At 41.3% G+C, this 14,705-nt stretch overlaps 3 protein-coding genes across 5 annotated transcripts; 1 reads left to right on the top strand and 2 right to left on the bottom strand.

The window, feature by feature from the left end:
- Positions 1 to 534: 534 nt before the first annotated feature.
- Positions 535 to 5,226, bottom strand: tdg.2 (thymine DNA glycosylase, tandem duplicate 2). 2 transcript variants are annotated; one of them, XM_023812660.2, is made up of 10 exons: positions 4,622 to 5,226; positions 4,038 to 4,243; positions 3,233 to 3,411; positions 3,006 to 3,075; positions 2,761 to 2,896; positions 2,604 to 2,686; positions 2,159 to 2,253; positions 1,797 to 1,968; positions 1,480 to 1,635; positions 535 to 1,370 (listed from the first exon to the last, which is right to left on the bottom strand). In XM_023812660.2, the coding sequence occupies exons 1-10, from the start codon at positions 4,696 to 4,698 to the stop codon at positions 1,291 to 1,293; spliced, it is 1,254 nt and encodes a 417-aa protein (XP_023668428.1). In that variant the 5' UTR covers positions 4,699 to 5,226; the 3' UTR covers positions 535 to 1,290. The 2 variants fall into 2 exon arrangements, with proteins under 2 accessions (XP_023668428.1, XP_072566146.1); XM_072710045.1 differs by lacking the exon at positions 4,622 to 5,226 and having other exon boundaries at positions 3,983 to 4,132.
- A 112-nt stretch (positions 5,227 to 5,338) lies between these two features.
- Positions 5,339 to 6,535, top strand: uqcc6 (ubiquinol-cytochrome c reductase complex assembly factor 6). Of its 2 annotated transcripts, XM_023812662.2 has the most exons (4): positions 5,339 to 5,820; positions 5,971 to 6,023; positions 6,146 to 6,269; positions 6,417 to 6,535. In XM_023812662.2, exons 3-4 carry the CDS (start codon positions 6,162 to 6,164, stop codon positions 6,507 to 6,509), a joined length of 201 nt encoding a protein of 66 aa, XP_023668430.2. In that variant the 5' UTR covers positions 5,339 to 5,820; positions 5,971 to 6,023; positions 6,146 to 6,161; the 3' UTR covers positions 6,510 to 6,535. The 2 variants fall into 2 exon arrangements, with proteins under 2 accessions (XP_023668430.2, XP_023668429.2); XM_023812661.2 differs by lacking the exon at positions 5,971 to 6,023 and having other exon boundaries at positions 5,360 to 5,820.
- A 286-nt stretch (positions 6,536 to 6,821) lies between these two features.
- Positions 6,822 to 13,031, bottom strand: hsp90b1 (heat shock protein 90, beta (grp94), member 1). Its single transcript, XM_023812659.2, has 18 exons — positions 12,843 to 13,031; positions 11,812 to 11,914; positions 11,314 to 11,455; positions 11,063 to 11,179; positions 10,587 to 10,918; positions 10,356 to 10,467; positions 10,079 to 10,198; positions 9,855 to 9,971; positions 9,594 to 9,731; positions 9,437 to 9,514; positions 9,246 to 9,311; positions 8,886 to 9,155; positions 8,458 to 8,703; positions 8,212 to 8,348; positions 8,029 to 8,107; positions 7,644 to 7,799; positions 7,197 to 7,280; positions 6,822 to 7,080 (listed from the first exon to the last, which is right to left on the bottom strand). Exons 1-18 carry the CDS (start codon positions 12,889 to 12,891, stop codon positions 7,054 to 7,056), a joined length of 2,373 nt encoding a protein of 790 aa, XP_023668427.1. The 5' UTR covers positions 12,892 to 13,031; the 3' UTR covers positions 6,822 to 7,053.
- Between the last annotated feature and the right edge of the window lie 1,674 nt (positions 13,032 to 14,705).

The raw sequence follows: 14,705 nt of genomic DNA, 5'->3' as shown, positions 1-14,705 counted from the left end.
CGCATGAACATCTTGGCCCTGCCTGTATTGAGCCACATGGTTTGCTGTGTTGGAACAGGCTGTGTGCCAGTGAGGGTGCATTTTCTACACTAGCAAACATAGTGTTCAACCAGAAACAGCTAAGAAGACTAACTGCATACCACATGCTTCATTCAAATTAACAGACATGAGGGTGTAGTCTTAAAAAGAAAGAAACACTGCTTTGTTTTCTGAAACTGCATCTCTGATTCTGTACTATGGGACACTGTACCTTTAAACGTTACTATTCTGATCCTCTGAATATGCAAGCAGCTTTTTTAAAAACTAAAACTGAAAAAGACAGGAAATGCATTACGGTGTGTCAGATACCACCTTGTTTTGGTCATATTCTAATTCAAAATCCACCTCAAGGTACCATGAACCTTTTGCTACATTTAAAATGATTCATTTACAGAAGCTACGCTATAGATTTATTTTTTTTTGCTATTTGAGAACGTGAAAAATAATGACGCCTTGACGGCCCACAACGAGAGCCGTTATGAAGATGACAATAAGGAAAATACCATACAATTTTACTATTTGTATCAAGTTGCTTTTAACACATTAAACCTTACACATTAAAACTTACAATCATCACACCCCACACTGCTACCCAAGTCACAGTGGTCAGAGAATTCCCCAGCCTGTTGTCAGACATCCCATAATGTTTCAGTTCCATATCATCCATGAAAGACCAACGGAAAACATGCAGGATGCTTTCTGGCTAAAGCATTCGTTTTAAACACTGGCAAACATTACAGCCTGCACTACCACACAGACCAAAGACTACTTCAATTAACTACTGATGGACAGCTGATGTTACTGTTGGTTCATGTTATAAATCCCTGATTTATAGCAACTGTGAAAGACAGTAGGCTCAATTATTTTTCAATGTGTAAAAATGTAATGTGAAAATTGCACTTCCTGCAAAAGTTTTCATTATTTTAAAATGGCATACAAAAGAATGTATAAAATGCATTAACATTACATTAAAAAGAAAATGCACACACAAATTGTCCAGCACCTATAAATAAATATTATGAAAAAAAGTATGGTAACAGTACTCAGTATTCATAACTATTCAGAGTCCAGATGTAAGAGTTCATTATTGTGCGTTTGATTCATAGGTTTGCATGTTGAGGTACACAGCAGGTTGTCAAAGGAGAAAAGCCACTTTCAACAACTAATCAAGTGGACAAAAATATGAGTGACCCCCCCTTTTCTGTCACAAACTAGTGGTGTGTCCTGAAAGACACCGACTGGTGACCGTCCTTACAGGCGACGAGGAAATGGCACCATGTCCCACTGACCGCCGACATTGTGGCCCAGGACAGCTGGAACCTCATTACTCGCTATTGGAGGGGATAAAAAAAATCTTTAATTCAATAAAAGGCTCTCATAATTCAGACAACCAAGATATTAAACTCCAATCAAATCGCATGGGGTTCCGCTGCTGCTCACCAGGTTCTTGGTAGTGGCTTGCGGTGACAGCGGTGTTAGAACCACCAAGAGCATAGCTTGGCCCAAACTCTGGTTCCTCCTCTCCAAATGCTGCATTGACAGCATCATATCCAGGGTCATACTGCTCCTCCTTGATTGCCATTTTCTTGGCATCCTCTGAAAATAACATAAGAATTAAGTAAAAATCCTTAACTGAAATATTAAACCATAAGTTAGTGGTTACTTAATTTTCTACCAAGGAGTATACTTTACTAGAAATCTGGAAAGCACAAAAACCCCATGGGCTTCATGTTCTCCGACTTGCATACTGTAGGTACCTTTGGCCATATTCAGATTGAATGTGTACTGCGTCTCCTGCACCTCCTCCTTCCGGGTCAGGCCCCTGATCTGGTCTCGGAGCTCCTTCAGCTTGATGTAGAAGTGCACCTTGTCCTGTGCACGGGGGAATTGGGCACAACGGGCACTCGAAGATGGCATCAGATAGCAAACCTGGGAGACACAAAGTCAAGTTATCATGCAATGCATGTATAATATGGATATTACTGCTGTATGAGGATCCCCGGTATTTATATGTGCACCCCATCCAAACAAGGGGAATTGCACAGAATCAATTCATGTCTTCGAAAACAAAGAAACAATCTTTGAATCAACCAAGAAATGTATTTTTTTTTCCCCATACCGTCTCTGTTCCAGGAACTTTGTGTGGCTGCAGGCCGAAGTCGAGATTCTTGGGTTTGATGCCAAAAATCTCCTTGCTGAATATTTCATAAATACCTAAAGGCAAACAAAGCAAGGATCTTAAAACAGTGTTTCCCAGCTCGGTCCTCGGGGACTTACAGACGGTCCACGTTTTTGCTCCCTCCCAGATGGTCCACGTTTTTGCTCCCTCCCAGCTCCCTGTCAAATGGTCCACATGGTTGCCCCTTCCCTGCTCCAAATAGGGCAAAAACATGGACTGTCTGCACGTCCCTGAACCTGCCTTAAAATGTTAAACGTTTACTCCACTGAAACTGGACAATACAAAACTACAAATTAAAAAAGTCAAGCTGTCCAGTCGTCGTAAAACTTCAACAAAGTAAAAACAATGCAGCAACTAAAGTGAGTACGTTCATACAAATCCTTACATTTCCCATTGAAGGCCGCTATTAGAGGTTTGTACTTCTGCAGCTTCTCCACCAAAAGTCTGCCTCCTTCTCGAAATTCCTTGCTATAAACAAGGAACACATTATGTCTTGCATAGCCAGGTACCTTAAAACGGTAAGCAGATTCTTACCATCCTACCTTAAAAGATCTTTGCTTCCTGGTGTTGTTCTCTCCACCATATTTGTAAATCCTATCCCATACTTTTCAGGCAGAGTCTGGTCATGCATGTAATTAAACTGAGCATCAGTGAGCCCTGACATAAAGAGGCACTTCCCTGTAACAAACACCATTGAAACATGTTTTAGTAATGACAGTATTCAGAAGGCTCAAGACATGTGTTTAATCACATTACAATCTGGCAGATAATGTGGTTTCCATCTTACAGAAATGATTTCCTGGATTTGGGTAATGATGTCCCACGTAAGCCGACATAAGGCCTGGATTGATTCCAACCTATCAAAGCAATTGCACCATAAAATATATTCAAATAGTTTCAAATAATCACTAGCCATCCATCTTATGCAACATCACAGGGTCAGAAACATCATAAACATTTTAAATACTGACAGTCAGCAAAACACAACATCATAGTACTGGGATGCAAACTCACAATTAAGATGTCAAGGTTGTAGGCAAGGACATCAGGAAGCGTTTTGGCCATGACTTCCTCCACCGACATGCCATTGAAGCGGTCAACTTTCCTCTTGACCTTCTTGAAGCTCTCGTCAATCTTCTCCTGCTGGTTTTCGGCGGACTTGGCCATTTTATTGGACGGTCTTCCCCGCTTTCCTTTTGTGGGAGTTATAAGTTGGGGAAGAAACTTCTCTCAAACTCAGTGGTCAGTGTTTTTCAATAAAAGAAATGTTGGAATGTCCAGACATCAATGTGCTTCTAATAAGGCCAAATATAACACCAATGACTTTTTAATTACACTTGTTTTTTTTAGCAGTTTATTTTGTCCAAAGTGAGAGAAGTGAGGATCAGAGATCTCAATCAGCCATTTCTTGAAGCAACTGCAATTAAGGGACAAATTTAACAAACAGAGCCACACATGGCCTCCTGCTTTCCTTAAATATGCAGGTAAAAGAGGCAAGAAACAAAAATCTTGATTTGACAACATGATCATATTCAATGATGTTCAAGACATGCTGTACATTTTAGCAACATTGTGAGAAAAGAGGCTTTGAAATGGTAAACTAGGTGGATTACTCACAGGAAGCAGCTTATATCAGTATGTGTCTGGCGGTAGGTGATATACACCCATCTCCCACCAATCAGCTTCAAGACCTCAGACCTCCCATCACTACTCTACAGAGTCTGGGTTCACTGCACTCACAGATGTGAGGAAGGAACCATTTACCTGGGATGGGTGTGGTGCGAAAGGTCACCCCGGAGGGTGCGATGTTAGGACGTACTTTGCACTGTGGCAGGTACAGGAGGATCCGGGCAGACTGCAGGCTCACAGTGCACAGAGAGATCTTGGTGGGTGGGTGGTTCCTGGTGAACAGCCAGCTCTGTCATCACCTTGTCCTCTGTGGAGTTCTCCATGAAATAACCCGCATTACCCATCTGCTGGTACTGGGTTGCCTGGAGAGCCTGCACATGCTGGGCAGACTGGTACCTATTGAAAAAGACCGATAAAATGAGACGATGTGTACTGATAGCTACAGCCATTGCCTTTAGAAGACGCTTTTAACTTTGCTCCTTGTCATAAATAAACACGAGGGTCGTGCTGTAAGTGTACTGCTACCCTGGTTACGATAAAAGCGTTTTGCACACAAATTGAGATAATATGAAACTCAGATAGCCAAACGCAAGCTCAATATACGCAGATTTCGTCGTACGTTCATCTTGTACCAATACCGCCCCCAAAACGCCCTGCTTTTCGAGAGCAAAAAAAATATTTAATATAGGAAACAGCCGTATCCTTGCATTACAAATTGCAAAGAAAACAACACACCAATAAATAATGCCAAAAGAAAAACCCAAGACGACTCACCAATGTTGAAGGTAATCTGTGGGAATTGTCAAAGGTGAATAGTTATATTCTTCCATTGTTATTGTAGATATTATCATTTACTTTATTGTTGTGATGGTGCCCTTCTTTTTGCGTCAGGGATGTACCGTCTAGTCGCATGTGCTCAGAAAAGCAATCCCCGTAGAACTAGTGTAGTAAACTAACCATATCCCACACTAAAAGCGTTATTTCATTGATCAGACCCGTCTAATGGCAAAGACAATGATAACCAGACAACAGACAGTATGCTGCCAAAGACAAGACACATTATTTTCAATAAAAGGTAATAAAACATATAAATATTAAATAAAACAACATCTAGTAATATCAAAATATTTTTATATTACTGCTGCTCTTTCAAAGATATAAAGATATAAACAACTAGCTAGCTATTCATTGAGAACAGAAAATCAGACAGCGGAAGTACAACCTATGAACAGCAACACGGGAAGATACCAACTCTGAAATATGGGGGACAACACAAGTTAATCTTCTTAATACAAAAGAAATGTTGGATTTTTTTGTACAAATAAATCAAAAACGATAAACTAGTAAATAACTTGCACATAGCGTTCAAATGTCTCGAATTACAAGTATTTTACAATGTTGTGCTCCAGTACATGAAGACGTGCACCCCCATACATTCGTAATTCTAATTAGATGTTTGAACTCTGATGCTTGGTCTTATTGGTCGAATCCATACGAATCCAAGACCACGTGAGGCAAATATGACTTTGAAATATGAACTTCGCTATATCTAAAATATTTAGTAGTTGATACTTCTGCATTTCTGTGTTTAGACAACAATTCACAGAAAAACATCGATATATTAATGCTAATTTAGACATTGGTTATTTTGCTTGTTCTTTGGGCTGGCTGGATACACTGATATATCCGTTACACTACACCGCAATATCTGCCGCAAGCAATATGTTATGAAAAGAAAAAGGAGCCACAAATTTAAAATGCAGATCGTATCTGAATCGTCTGCAGCATCTTAAAACAGTTTTCAGAACACGTAACACTTCGTTGGAAGACATATTGAACTTAAGCGGAACTAAAGAACAGACGGCCGATAACAATTAGGAGGAAATATGGAGGTGCACAATAGTGAGTAGTAAGGGGAATGTCAGAGTTGCGGGAACTGATTCAGAAACAAAAAAATAAAAGCACAAGTACAGGTAATACATAAAAAATTGTGTTTGTTATTAATGTACGGCGAAAAATTGTCGATCGAAAGAGCTCGTTATATTTAGTTCCGTGTGAGATATGTGAAAACGTGGCGTCCTCTAATGTCTCATGTAATACACATTATCTTCCATATCCCGAAGAACTAGTATCACACCCACGAATGATCATATTTGATTCGCATGAGCTCGTTAAGGTGAATACATTTATCGCTGCCAGATTTCCTTCAATACAGAACGCACAACCTTATTACATAGTGTTTCACAAATGATGAAAACTGTAACGATGGTTAACGCCATATGGTTTTGGGTTTACCAGGACACACACCTGAAATATGCCTGCTGGGGTGTCCTGGCCACGCTACCTGAGGATGCTGGGAGCCAGTATCTTAGCCATGTTTGCGGGGGCTGAAGTAGTCCATCGCTACTACCGGCCTGACTTGGTAAGCCACGTCCATTTAAAACCCATCATGGCTTCCACCTGATTACAAATTACGCAACGGATTTGATGCTGGAACCTCATCAAGGTCACAGCATAAGACCACATGCAAACACATCAGGCACGGCTTAACAGTTATTTCCCCTCTTAGACAATTCCAGAAACGCCACCCAAACCTGGAGAGCTGAGAACCGAACTGCTGGGACTGAAAAGCCGTCAAGATCCTGGTTCAGAGAAGCAGTGAATCTCCCTTAAAGGTGTATATATGTACATGTTGTTGGCTGAATTAAGTGTAATAAACCATTGTCAGCAAGAGTGAATATTTAAACTCAGTTTCTGAAGAAGAGAACGTAGTGGATATTAAGATACTTAAACATGAAGGGGCTTTAAGAATCCATAATACATGCAATATGATGTGAAAATACACAAAATGTATACTAATTTGGCAATTCAACATGAACAAAACGTGTTGGTTATATCAGTTTGTATTGCAGGTAATGGCTCTGCTGCAGGTTGTGAATTGTGTTGAAGTTTCCGTTTAGACACCACTCAGACATCCCTTTCCAGAAACATTTAATGGTTCACATGGCAGGATGATCTCGCTCCATAAAAATGGTCAGTTAAATATTAACAAATTTACAGTCATGAGGAATGCTTTTTAAAAAACACAAACAAACCTAGACCAGACAGTCCCTCCCCACCCCCCAGCCACCAGAAACTCCAAGCAGGACACTTGATGGATCTGGCTGAATCTTCAGCGCCCAGCCACATTTCCGTCTTATAGTGCCTTAAAGTTCATCTTTTTCTGTTGAATCCTGTCAAAAAGGAAAGTTTGTTATTGGAGGAGAAACTGGATTCTGATTCCCAGTACAAGTATACAATACTAGCCAACAATCACATTGTAGACAAACCATTAATCTCAGAAGCTCACCATTTCTTCCTCTTTAGTTTCCTCTTCATCCTCAGCCTCCTCTTCCTCAGCTGGTTCCGGTTCTTCTTCTGGCTCCTCCTCCACCTACAGGAACAAAGAACCATTTAAGCCCCATCTCAAAAACCCCCACATCATGCCTTTTGATTTGAGTTATATCTTCTCTTAGCCAATAAGTTCAGTATTTAGATGTACAAGGCCGAAATTATTAGTTGGCGTTGAACTGGATATACATCAAGGTCGAACTACAGATGTTTTAGGAAGAAGGAACTGCACAAAGTAATAGATACTTCATTAAAAGCCATAGCGGTGCCCAGAGAGCTGGGGGTTAAGGGCCTCGCTCAAGGACCCACAGACATGTTGAGGCTGGGTTTCAACCGGTGACCTTCTGATTACAGGCCCACTGAGCCACACACTGCCCCCCAATGGAGATTGCTTGATGAAGCATACCTGCTCTTCAAGGTCCACATTCATACTGAGTCTCAGCATACGCTCTATTCGGTCCCCATAGGCCTTGGTATCAGACAGCTGGTATCCTGAGCGCAGTGTGGCAGTCTCAAACAGCACCACAGCCAAATCGGAAGCCGTCTGGTCTTCAGAGTTGGCCTGCAGACAACATTTAACACACCAAGATTGTTAATACTATAGTTCTGAACAAGCAATTGAAATAGTATTTATTCCAAATATCTCCATCCCTCCCCACTCAATATCCATTCATACATAACCTAATTGCAATGTTCTGCAATACCCGTTTTTCCCTTAAGAGTCATTTCCTCGACTCAATTGTAGCTTGACGCCATACAAATTCAACCCAAACACCTAGAAAGTGCCTTACATCGACACGTTTCAGCATCTCCTTGATAAGTGGATGTTTAGGATTGATTTCCAGTGTTTTCTTCTGACTTGCGTAGTAACTGAAATATAAAATGTGAAGATTAGGATTATTCATATATTTACCAAATATAAGTTGATACCAAAAAGAAAAAGAAAAAAAATAGATAACAAAAACAAAAATTACTTTGTTGAAATGTCCTTTCCTGTCTGGTAGGCCTGAGCTTTCATAATCCTTTCCATGTTACCAGACCATCCATATTGGCTAGCTACAAGTGCACAGGGGGAGCTGGTCAGTCTCTGGGAAAGAACTGCCTTCTCGATCTGAAAAATGGTGTAAGAAATGCCATCACATAGTAGCACAGACAAGGCCATTCATCTCATGAGTTAGAAATTCCTCCAAATTTTGAATTCATTTGTAAAGCCACTCTACCTTATCTTTCAGAGCTTTGTCCTTCATCCAGGTGGTAAGGGGCTCAAATTCCTTTTCCAAAGCCTCCCTTTTCTCCTTGGCTTTATCACTCTCGTCAAACTTTATCCCCTCCTTGGCAACATTCTGGAAGCGCTTTCCATCAAATTCAGGCAGGGCCTGGATGCAGTACTCATCCACAGGTTCTGTCAGGTAGATCACCTCATAGCCCTTCTTCAACAGCTTCTCCACAAAGGGTGAAGACTCAGCCTGAGCAAAACAGTTATTGCAACATTGTAACAATGCACAATAATGCAGATGATTCTGGCACTCATCCTTCACACAGTAGTTGACGTATAGAGCCCAGAAGACACAGTACCTGAAACCCTATGAAGCAGATCTACCTCAGTCATTCAAACGAGCTGCTATGATAAATCAAGTTGATAATTCACCTCTTTCCTGCTGGTCCCAGCCATGAAGTAGATCTTGTCTTGCTTCTCCTTCATCCTCTCCACATACTGCTCCAGACTGGATGGTACGGTTTCACTGTGTGACGTCTGGAAGCGGAGCAGCTTGGCAAGGCGCGTCCTGTTGGAGTGGTCCTCAATCACACCCAACTTGATGTTGGTCCCAAACTCTTTCCAAAACTTCTCGTTGTATTGCTCCTCAGCGATCTTCTTGATCATGTCCAGCGTCTTGCGGACAAGCTTCTTGCGAATGACCTATGATGTGTGCAAGGAAATCCAGTCAAGTTTCCATTGTTTAACCACCAGTAGGAAAATCACGTACGATGTGATAAAGGCAATTCTTACCTTAAGCAGTTTGTGTTGCTGCAGCGTCTCTCTGGACACATTCAAGGGAAGGTCATCAGAGTCGACCTAAAGAAAAAATCCTGAGTGTCACCAGAAACTCCACAGCATATTCATATTTGTTTAACTGGGAATTTGCTCAAAAACTGCTAATTAAACCAGAATAGTGAAAAAAATGAACAAGATTAACTCACCACACCCTTCACAAAGTTCAGATATTTGGGCATCATGTCATGGAAGTCATCTGTGATGAACACTCGCCTAACAAACAGCTGTTAAGGAAAAATATTGTCAGCCTCCCAATCAAGAAACACTATAGTATGGTACCCGTACCCAAATCCGACATGATACCTTGATGAAGTCATTCTTTTTCGAGCCATACTCGTCAAAGAGACCCCGTGGAGCCGTTGCAGGAACGAAGAGGATGGATTTAAACGTGACTTCTCCCTCAGCAGTAAAGTGGATGTAGGACAGCGGTTCATCCGTGTCCTATTAGACAAACCCTTTTAGAAAAACTGCTTCTACACACACAAGCCATATTATGTGACCAATTTGCATTCCATATAAGGGGGAAGAGGATGGAGACGGGGATGATTAAGAGGGATAACATACCCGGGAGAAGGTCTTGTAAAATGCTTTATATTCGTCTTCTTCCACCTCCTTTGCAGGCCTTTGCCAGATTGGCTTGATATCATTCATCAACTCCCAGTCCCACACAGTCTTCTCAACCTAAACAGCAACATATGGGATGAGAGCTGCAAGTGCATACGAGTTCATGGCATTACAGACATCAGACAGGCCCAGTTGACTCTTGTTTAGAGAAGCACATATCCCACCTTCTTTGTCTTGGGCTTCTCCTCCTTCTCCTCTTCCTCCTCAACCTCAGCCTCATCTTCAGGAGTTTCTTTCTTCTCTGCTGCCTCGTCATCTTCAATAGGCTCCTCCACCGTCTCAGTCTGAGCAAAAACGTTAAAGGGTATTATTTCATGCCAAGCAGGTCTTTCAGGTATTATTTGACTCAAAAGCACATGAACCTCAGCTCATGAGTTACAACCACAAAAATATTTCCAAAAGACATGCTGGTGCATCAGCTGATGTAAGCCACATTCTCACCTTGCTGCTCCAGACATAGATGGGGAAGTTAATGAACTGGGAATATTTCTTCACCAGGTTCTTGATGGTCTCCAGTTCAAGGTAGTCAGACGCCTCCTCCTTCATCACCAAACTATTGGGTGGGAATAGTTGAACATAAACCAGTGGGTTATAGACCAAGGCAACTAACCAGTCTGTAGATGCTTTGGATAAAGCATTCTACTAGGGAGGCAAAGTGACAAGCCGACTCACGTGATAGTGGTTCCCCTCCCTAGGGTATCTCCTCTGGGATCCTCGATGACAGAGAAAGAATTGGAGTCTGACTCCCAGATATGCTGGGTATCATTGTTGTGCTTGGATGTGACAATGACCTTGTCGGCCACCAAGAAGGCAGAGTAGAAGCCCACACCGAACTGCCCAATGAGCTCAGACGTGGACTGGCCATCTGTCTGCATATCTGTCAATTTATTGAGAAACTCGCTGGTGCCAGACTTGGCGATGGTCCCCAAGTTCTTAATCAGGTCCTCTTTCGTCATGCCGATACCAGTGTCAGTGATATGCAACATGTTCTTCTCCTTGTCAGACTATTCAAAACATGAACACAATACAATCAGATCGGATAGCGTGTGAGCCGTATGTATATTGAATCTGCCTTCAGTTTATGAAATCTCAGGATTAACGGCCAAAACCTCAAGACGACTGAGTGTTCAGGGGGAGGCAAGATTTACCTTGATCTTAATTGTTAGCTCTTCGTTTCCAGCAAGCGCATCTTCATTCGTTAGTGAAATCAGCCGGATCTTATCCAGGGCATCGGAAGCGTTGGAAATCAGTTCTCTGAGGAAGATCTAGAGAACAAAGCATATTAAAACCCAAGAAAACTAAAAACTTTAGCCAATTAGCACAAGACCAATAAACACTTCTATGCCTTAGTTTTGAGACTGACCACCACATTCCCACACAAAGCCAGACAGACACTCACCTCCTTGTTCTTGTACAGAGAGTTAATGATCAGCTTCATCATCCTGTTCACCTCCGCCTGGAAGGCATGTTTCTCTGACTTCTCACGCAGCTCCTTTATCTGAGCCGTGTTCAAGCCATCCAGCTGAATAGCTTCCTCCTCCCTAAAGAGAGGATCCCACAGTCAGTGGCAAGAAAATCCAGTACGTCTCAGGTACTGATAAACAGGTTTGGATCAGCACTGACTTACTGAATCACCTACAGTTACACAAAAACAGTGCCTGACATTCAATTCTCAAATTTTAGCAATAACTGCAGGGGCAAACAGGCAGAGACTGTCGAAGAGAAGAAAGGCCTGAGCCCCAATGTCAATACACTGACCTAACCCCACAAAAAAACAAAGATTTGCATGTTTGAAGACTGAAAGCAGTGTGGGCGGGGAGACAAGAGCTTCCACGCCACCAACGCTTCCCGCATGCTCAGTCACGCAACAAGCACACCAGCTGCATCCGACACAGACCTCTGGACCACCTCGTCATCCGTTCTGGAGCCATCGCGGCTTTTGCCCAGGTCGTCCTCCACCATGCCGTCAACCTCAACATCACTATCCGCTGTGACAGAAGCTGTAAACACAGATAAAATTTACATCCAAGGTATTGTCAGGGGAGACCCTTAAGAACCAGAATATAGCATCGTAACTTCCATTAAGAATCTCATTCAAGCCATCAGTCAATATGGTTATTCTCATTAATATTCAAGGAGGAGTAGCTGCAAATTTTAATTTTGTTCATAAAAACCACAACCCTTAACTCACTGAAGGCCATGCGTGTAAGGACGATAAGACTTATTGTAATAGAGCCAGGAATTTCAGTGACCACATGCTTCAGAGTAGAGGGATCACGTACTGAGTTGTACAGCAAATGGACAAAGCATGTTTGCCGACTTCCAGGCCTTGGGATTTCTTTGAAAGCAGGGCTATCACAAAGAGGATGCCCATAGCACACTACAGGCCTCATAATGCACCCATGCCCATCTTAACGCCCAGAGGACAGGGCACAAACTGACAACAATTTTTAATAGTTGGCGGCCCGTATAAGAGCCACTTACTTACATTGCAAAACTAAATATTACAAAGCATTTAAAGGCCAGCACCAGCCCAATATGCGTATTTTACCGGTTATATAGAAGCAACCGAACTACGACAAAGCAAACCAAGTAAGCACGGCAAGTCAAACCCACCAAAGAACAAGCGAAGGTAGAGATGCATCTAAATCATATAAACGCAAGAGTAACTGAAATTTTTGTTATAATCGACTAAACATTTGTATGTCTCGTGACGATCTGGTGAACATGGAAGAGTTGCAGAAATAATTGAGAAAAAGCAAATTAAAGCAAGTGCAAGACGACCAGAAAGATTAGCGCGGTTATAAATACCACAGATTCATTGTAAGGTGGGGGGGAAAATCAAGGCAAAATACAATCACGCAAAGAAAGAACAGAGCAAGTTAAAGGCTGCTACACCACATGCCATATGCGATTAACGGTACTTACTAAACGCAAGCAAAGCACAGATGAGACCTAATATCCAAAATCGCTTCATCCTTATCAAACCCCCTTACAAAACCTGCAAGGACGGAAAATACAGCCACAGAAAAACCTGAATATCTTCCGGTGATACCCGCAGCAACACTAACACTGCCTTCACCTTTCCTACCAGATTCTATATTATCAAAACTCTGAGCTACCACCGACGAAACACACTAAATGTCCAATCAGGGCATACCACGCACAAAAAGTAACCAATCACAGAACGCTCCGCCAGTCAAGTAAACCAATCACCGGTTTCCATGTCCAACTTTATACGTCGAAATCGTGGCCGATTTCAATTGGCTAAAATGATATATAAAATATCTATGGTGGATTTTTTTCTTACGTGAAACTTTTAGTAATGCATATATGTGCGTCGCGTGTTATAAAGCGGGGTACATTTATAATCTCACGTTAGTAAACCTAAACGAAGTATTTTACACAATAATGAAGTGTAAATTTGTGCCAAATTCGCGTACAACTCCCTTTAACCCATTCATTCTGTCGGCACTATCCGCCGGTAACATTTTCATTCGGAAGAACTGCTGTTATTTAGCAACACTCTTTGTGTTTGTCATATCTGCAGTATATATAATTGTAACTGTACTTACACATTCACAGAGTAATGTTTACGATGTTGTGAACTTTTTTACTTTTAAAATTTTTCTTTTTTCAAGAGTGTAGTGAATCCAAAGAGCATTTCATTGGGTCATGTTAGGTTTCACTCTTATCGTGATGCTGTCCATTTGGGGCAACAATGAACGCTGTTTCAGTTGAATTAAGAGAAGTGATCGGTGCATTCAAGACGCGTTTGTGCTCAACAACAAATACAAATCCTTTAGAACCAAAACTAAGCAACACCAAGGTCAGGAAAGTCAAAAGCATGACCACTAATTGCTGTTTTACCCTTCAGCAGTCAATAACAATCAGGAAATTGAAAAAGCATATTTGTGCAACCCCTTTAATTTTTTATCATCAAGATGATTTTTTTAAAATCAATAAGCCTAATGTTTCATTATCAAATATTTCTGCGCATTTATTTTCATTATCCAATCTAAGATAAATTTCATGTGAAATCTTCACGTGTCATTTCAGTGTGGTTAAGGCAATGCTGTTGAATATTTATGGCTCTCCCAACAATCCTAATGTTGGCAAAGAACGTGGTAGTAAATTGCCTAGAGTGTTAAAGTTAAAATTTTGAATTAGTGCACATTCTTTGCTTCAGTTACTTCTTCTAAATAGACGATTGATAAGATATGGTTTCCCCTACTAGAATTTGATCTGTCCATCCATCTTCCTACTGCTTATTCTGGACAGGCTCATGGAAAGTGCCGGGGGAGCTGGACCTTATCCCAGGCATCTCGGGGCACAAGGCAGGGGTACATTTTGGACATGTTGCCGGTCTATTACAAGGTCTGAAAGAGATGACACGTGAAATTTAGTGCACTGTGGCTTCTGGCTGTACAAATTCAAAGTTCATTGAACAAGAGAGACACAATGCACCTTTAAAATAATTGACGTTAATTAACGTCAACACTACTTCTCTATTAACTGTATGGAGATACGATCCTGAATATAATAATGCCAGTTATGATAATATTTATTTTAACCATATTTAATCTATATTATAGTAACTGAATTATTTATTTATAATTTCATTCATCGTCTATAGGCCTAGTGCTTGTCCTGCTCATGGTAGCGGGGAATATTTAACATAAATCTTTTGCATTTTGAAGTAACATGGCGGTAAATTATAATTTTTAAATATAAATCTTTGAGTGTTGGGTTTGTTACTTCAAATCCCAGATATACTCCTCTGGGAACCTG

The sequence above is a fragment of the Paramormyrops kingsleyae genome, chromosome 3 (genome assembly GCF_048594095.1).
Source record: "Paramormyrops kingsleyae isolate MSU_618 chromosome 3, PKINGS_0.4, whole genome shotgun sequence".
NCBI classification, from domain to species: domain Eukaryota; kingdom Metazoa; phylum Chordata; class Actinopteri; order Osteoglossiformes; family Mormyridae; genus Paramormyrops; species Paramormyrops kingsleyae.
Note: the sequence above shows the minus strand (reverse complement) of the source record. Positions and strands in the feature narration are given on the sequence as shown.

Coding starts and splice junctions, on each gene's coding strand:
- tdg.2 (XM_023812660.2), bottom strand. CDS start 4,698: ATGATAATATCTACAATAACAATGGAAGAATATAACTATTCACCTTTG. Junction 3,076..3,232: donor ACAACCTTGACATCTTAATT/GTGAGTTTGCAT, acceptor TTGCTTTGATAG/GTTGGAATCAATCCAGGCCT. Junction 1,636..1,796: donor CAATCTGAATATGGCCAAAG/GTACCTACAGTA, acceptor TGTTATTTTCAG/AGGATGCCAAGAAAATGGCA.
- uqcc6 (XM_023812662.2), top strand. CDS start 6,162: ATGCCTGCTGGGGTGTCCTGGCCACGCTACCTGAGGATGCTGGGAGCC. Junction 6,270..6,416: donor GCTACTACCGGCCTGACTTG/GTAAGCCACGTC, acceptor TTCCCCTCTTAG/ACAATTCCAGAAACGCCACC.
- hsp90b1 (XM_023812659.2), bottom strand. CDS start 12,891: ATGAAGCGATTTTGGATATTAGGTCTCATCTGTGCTTTGCTTGCGTTT. Junction 9,156..9,245: donor AGCAACACAAACTGCTTAAG/GTAAGAATTGCC, acceptor CACACATCATAG/GTCATTCGCAAGAAGCTTGT. Junction 7,800..8,028: donor AGATGCTGAAACGTGTCGAT/GTAAGGCACTTT, acceptor TGTTGTCTGCAG/GCCAACTCTGAAGACCAGAC.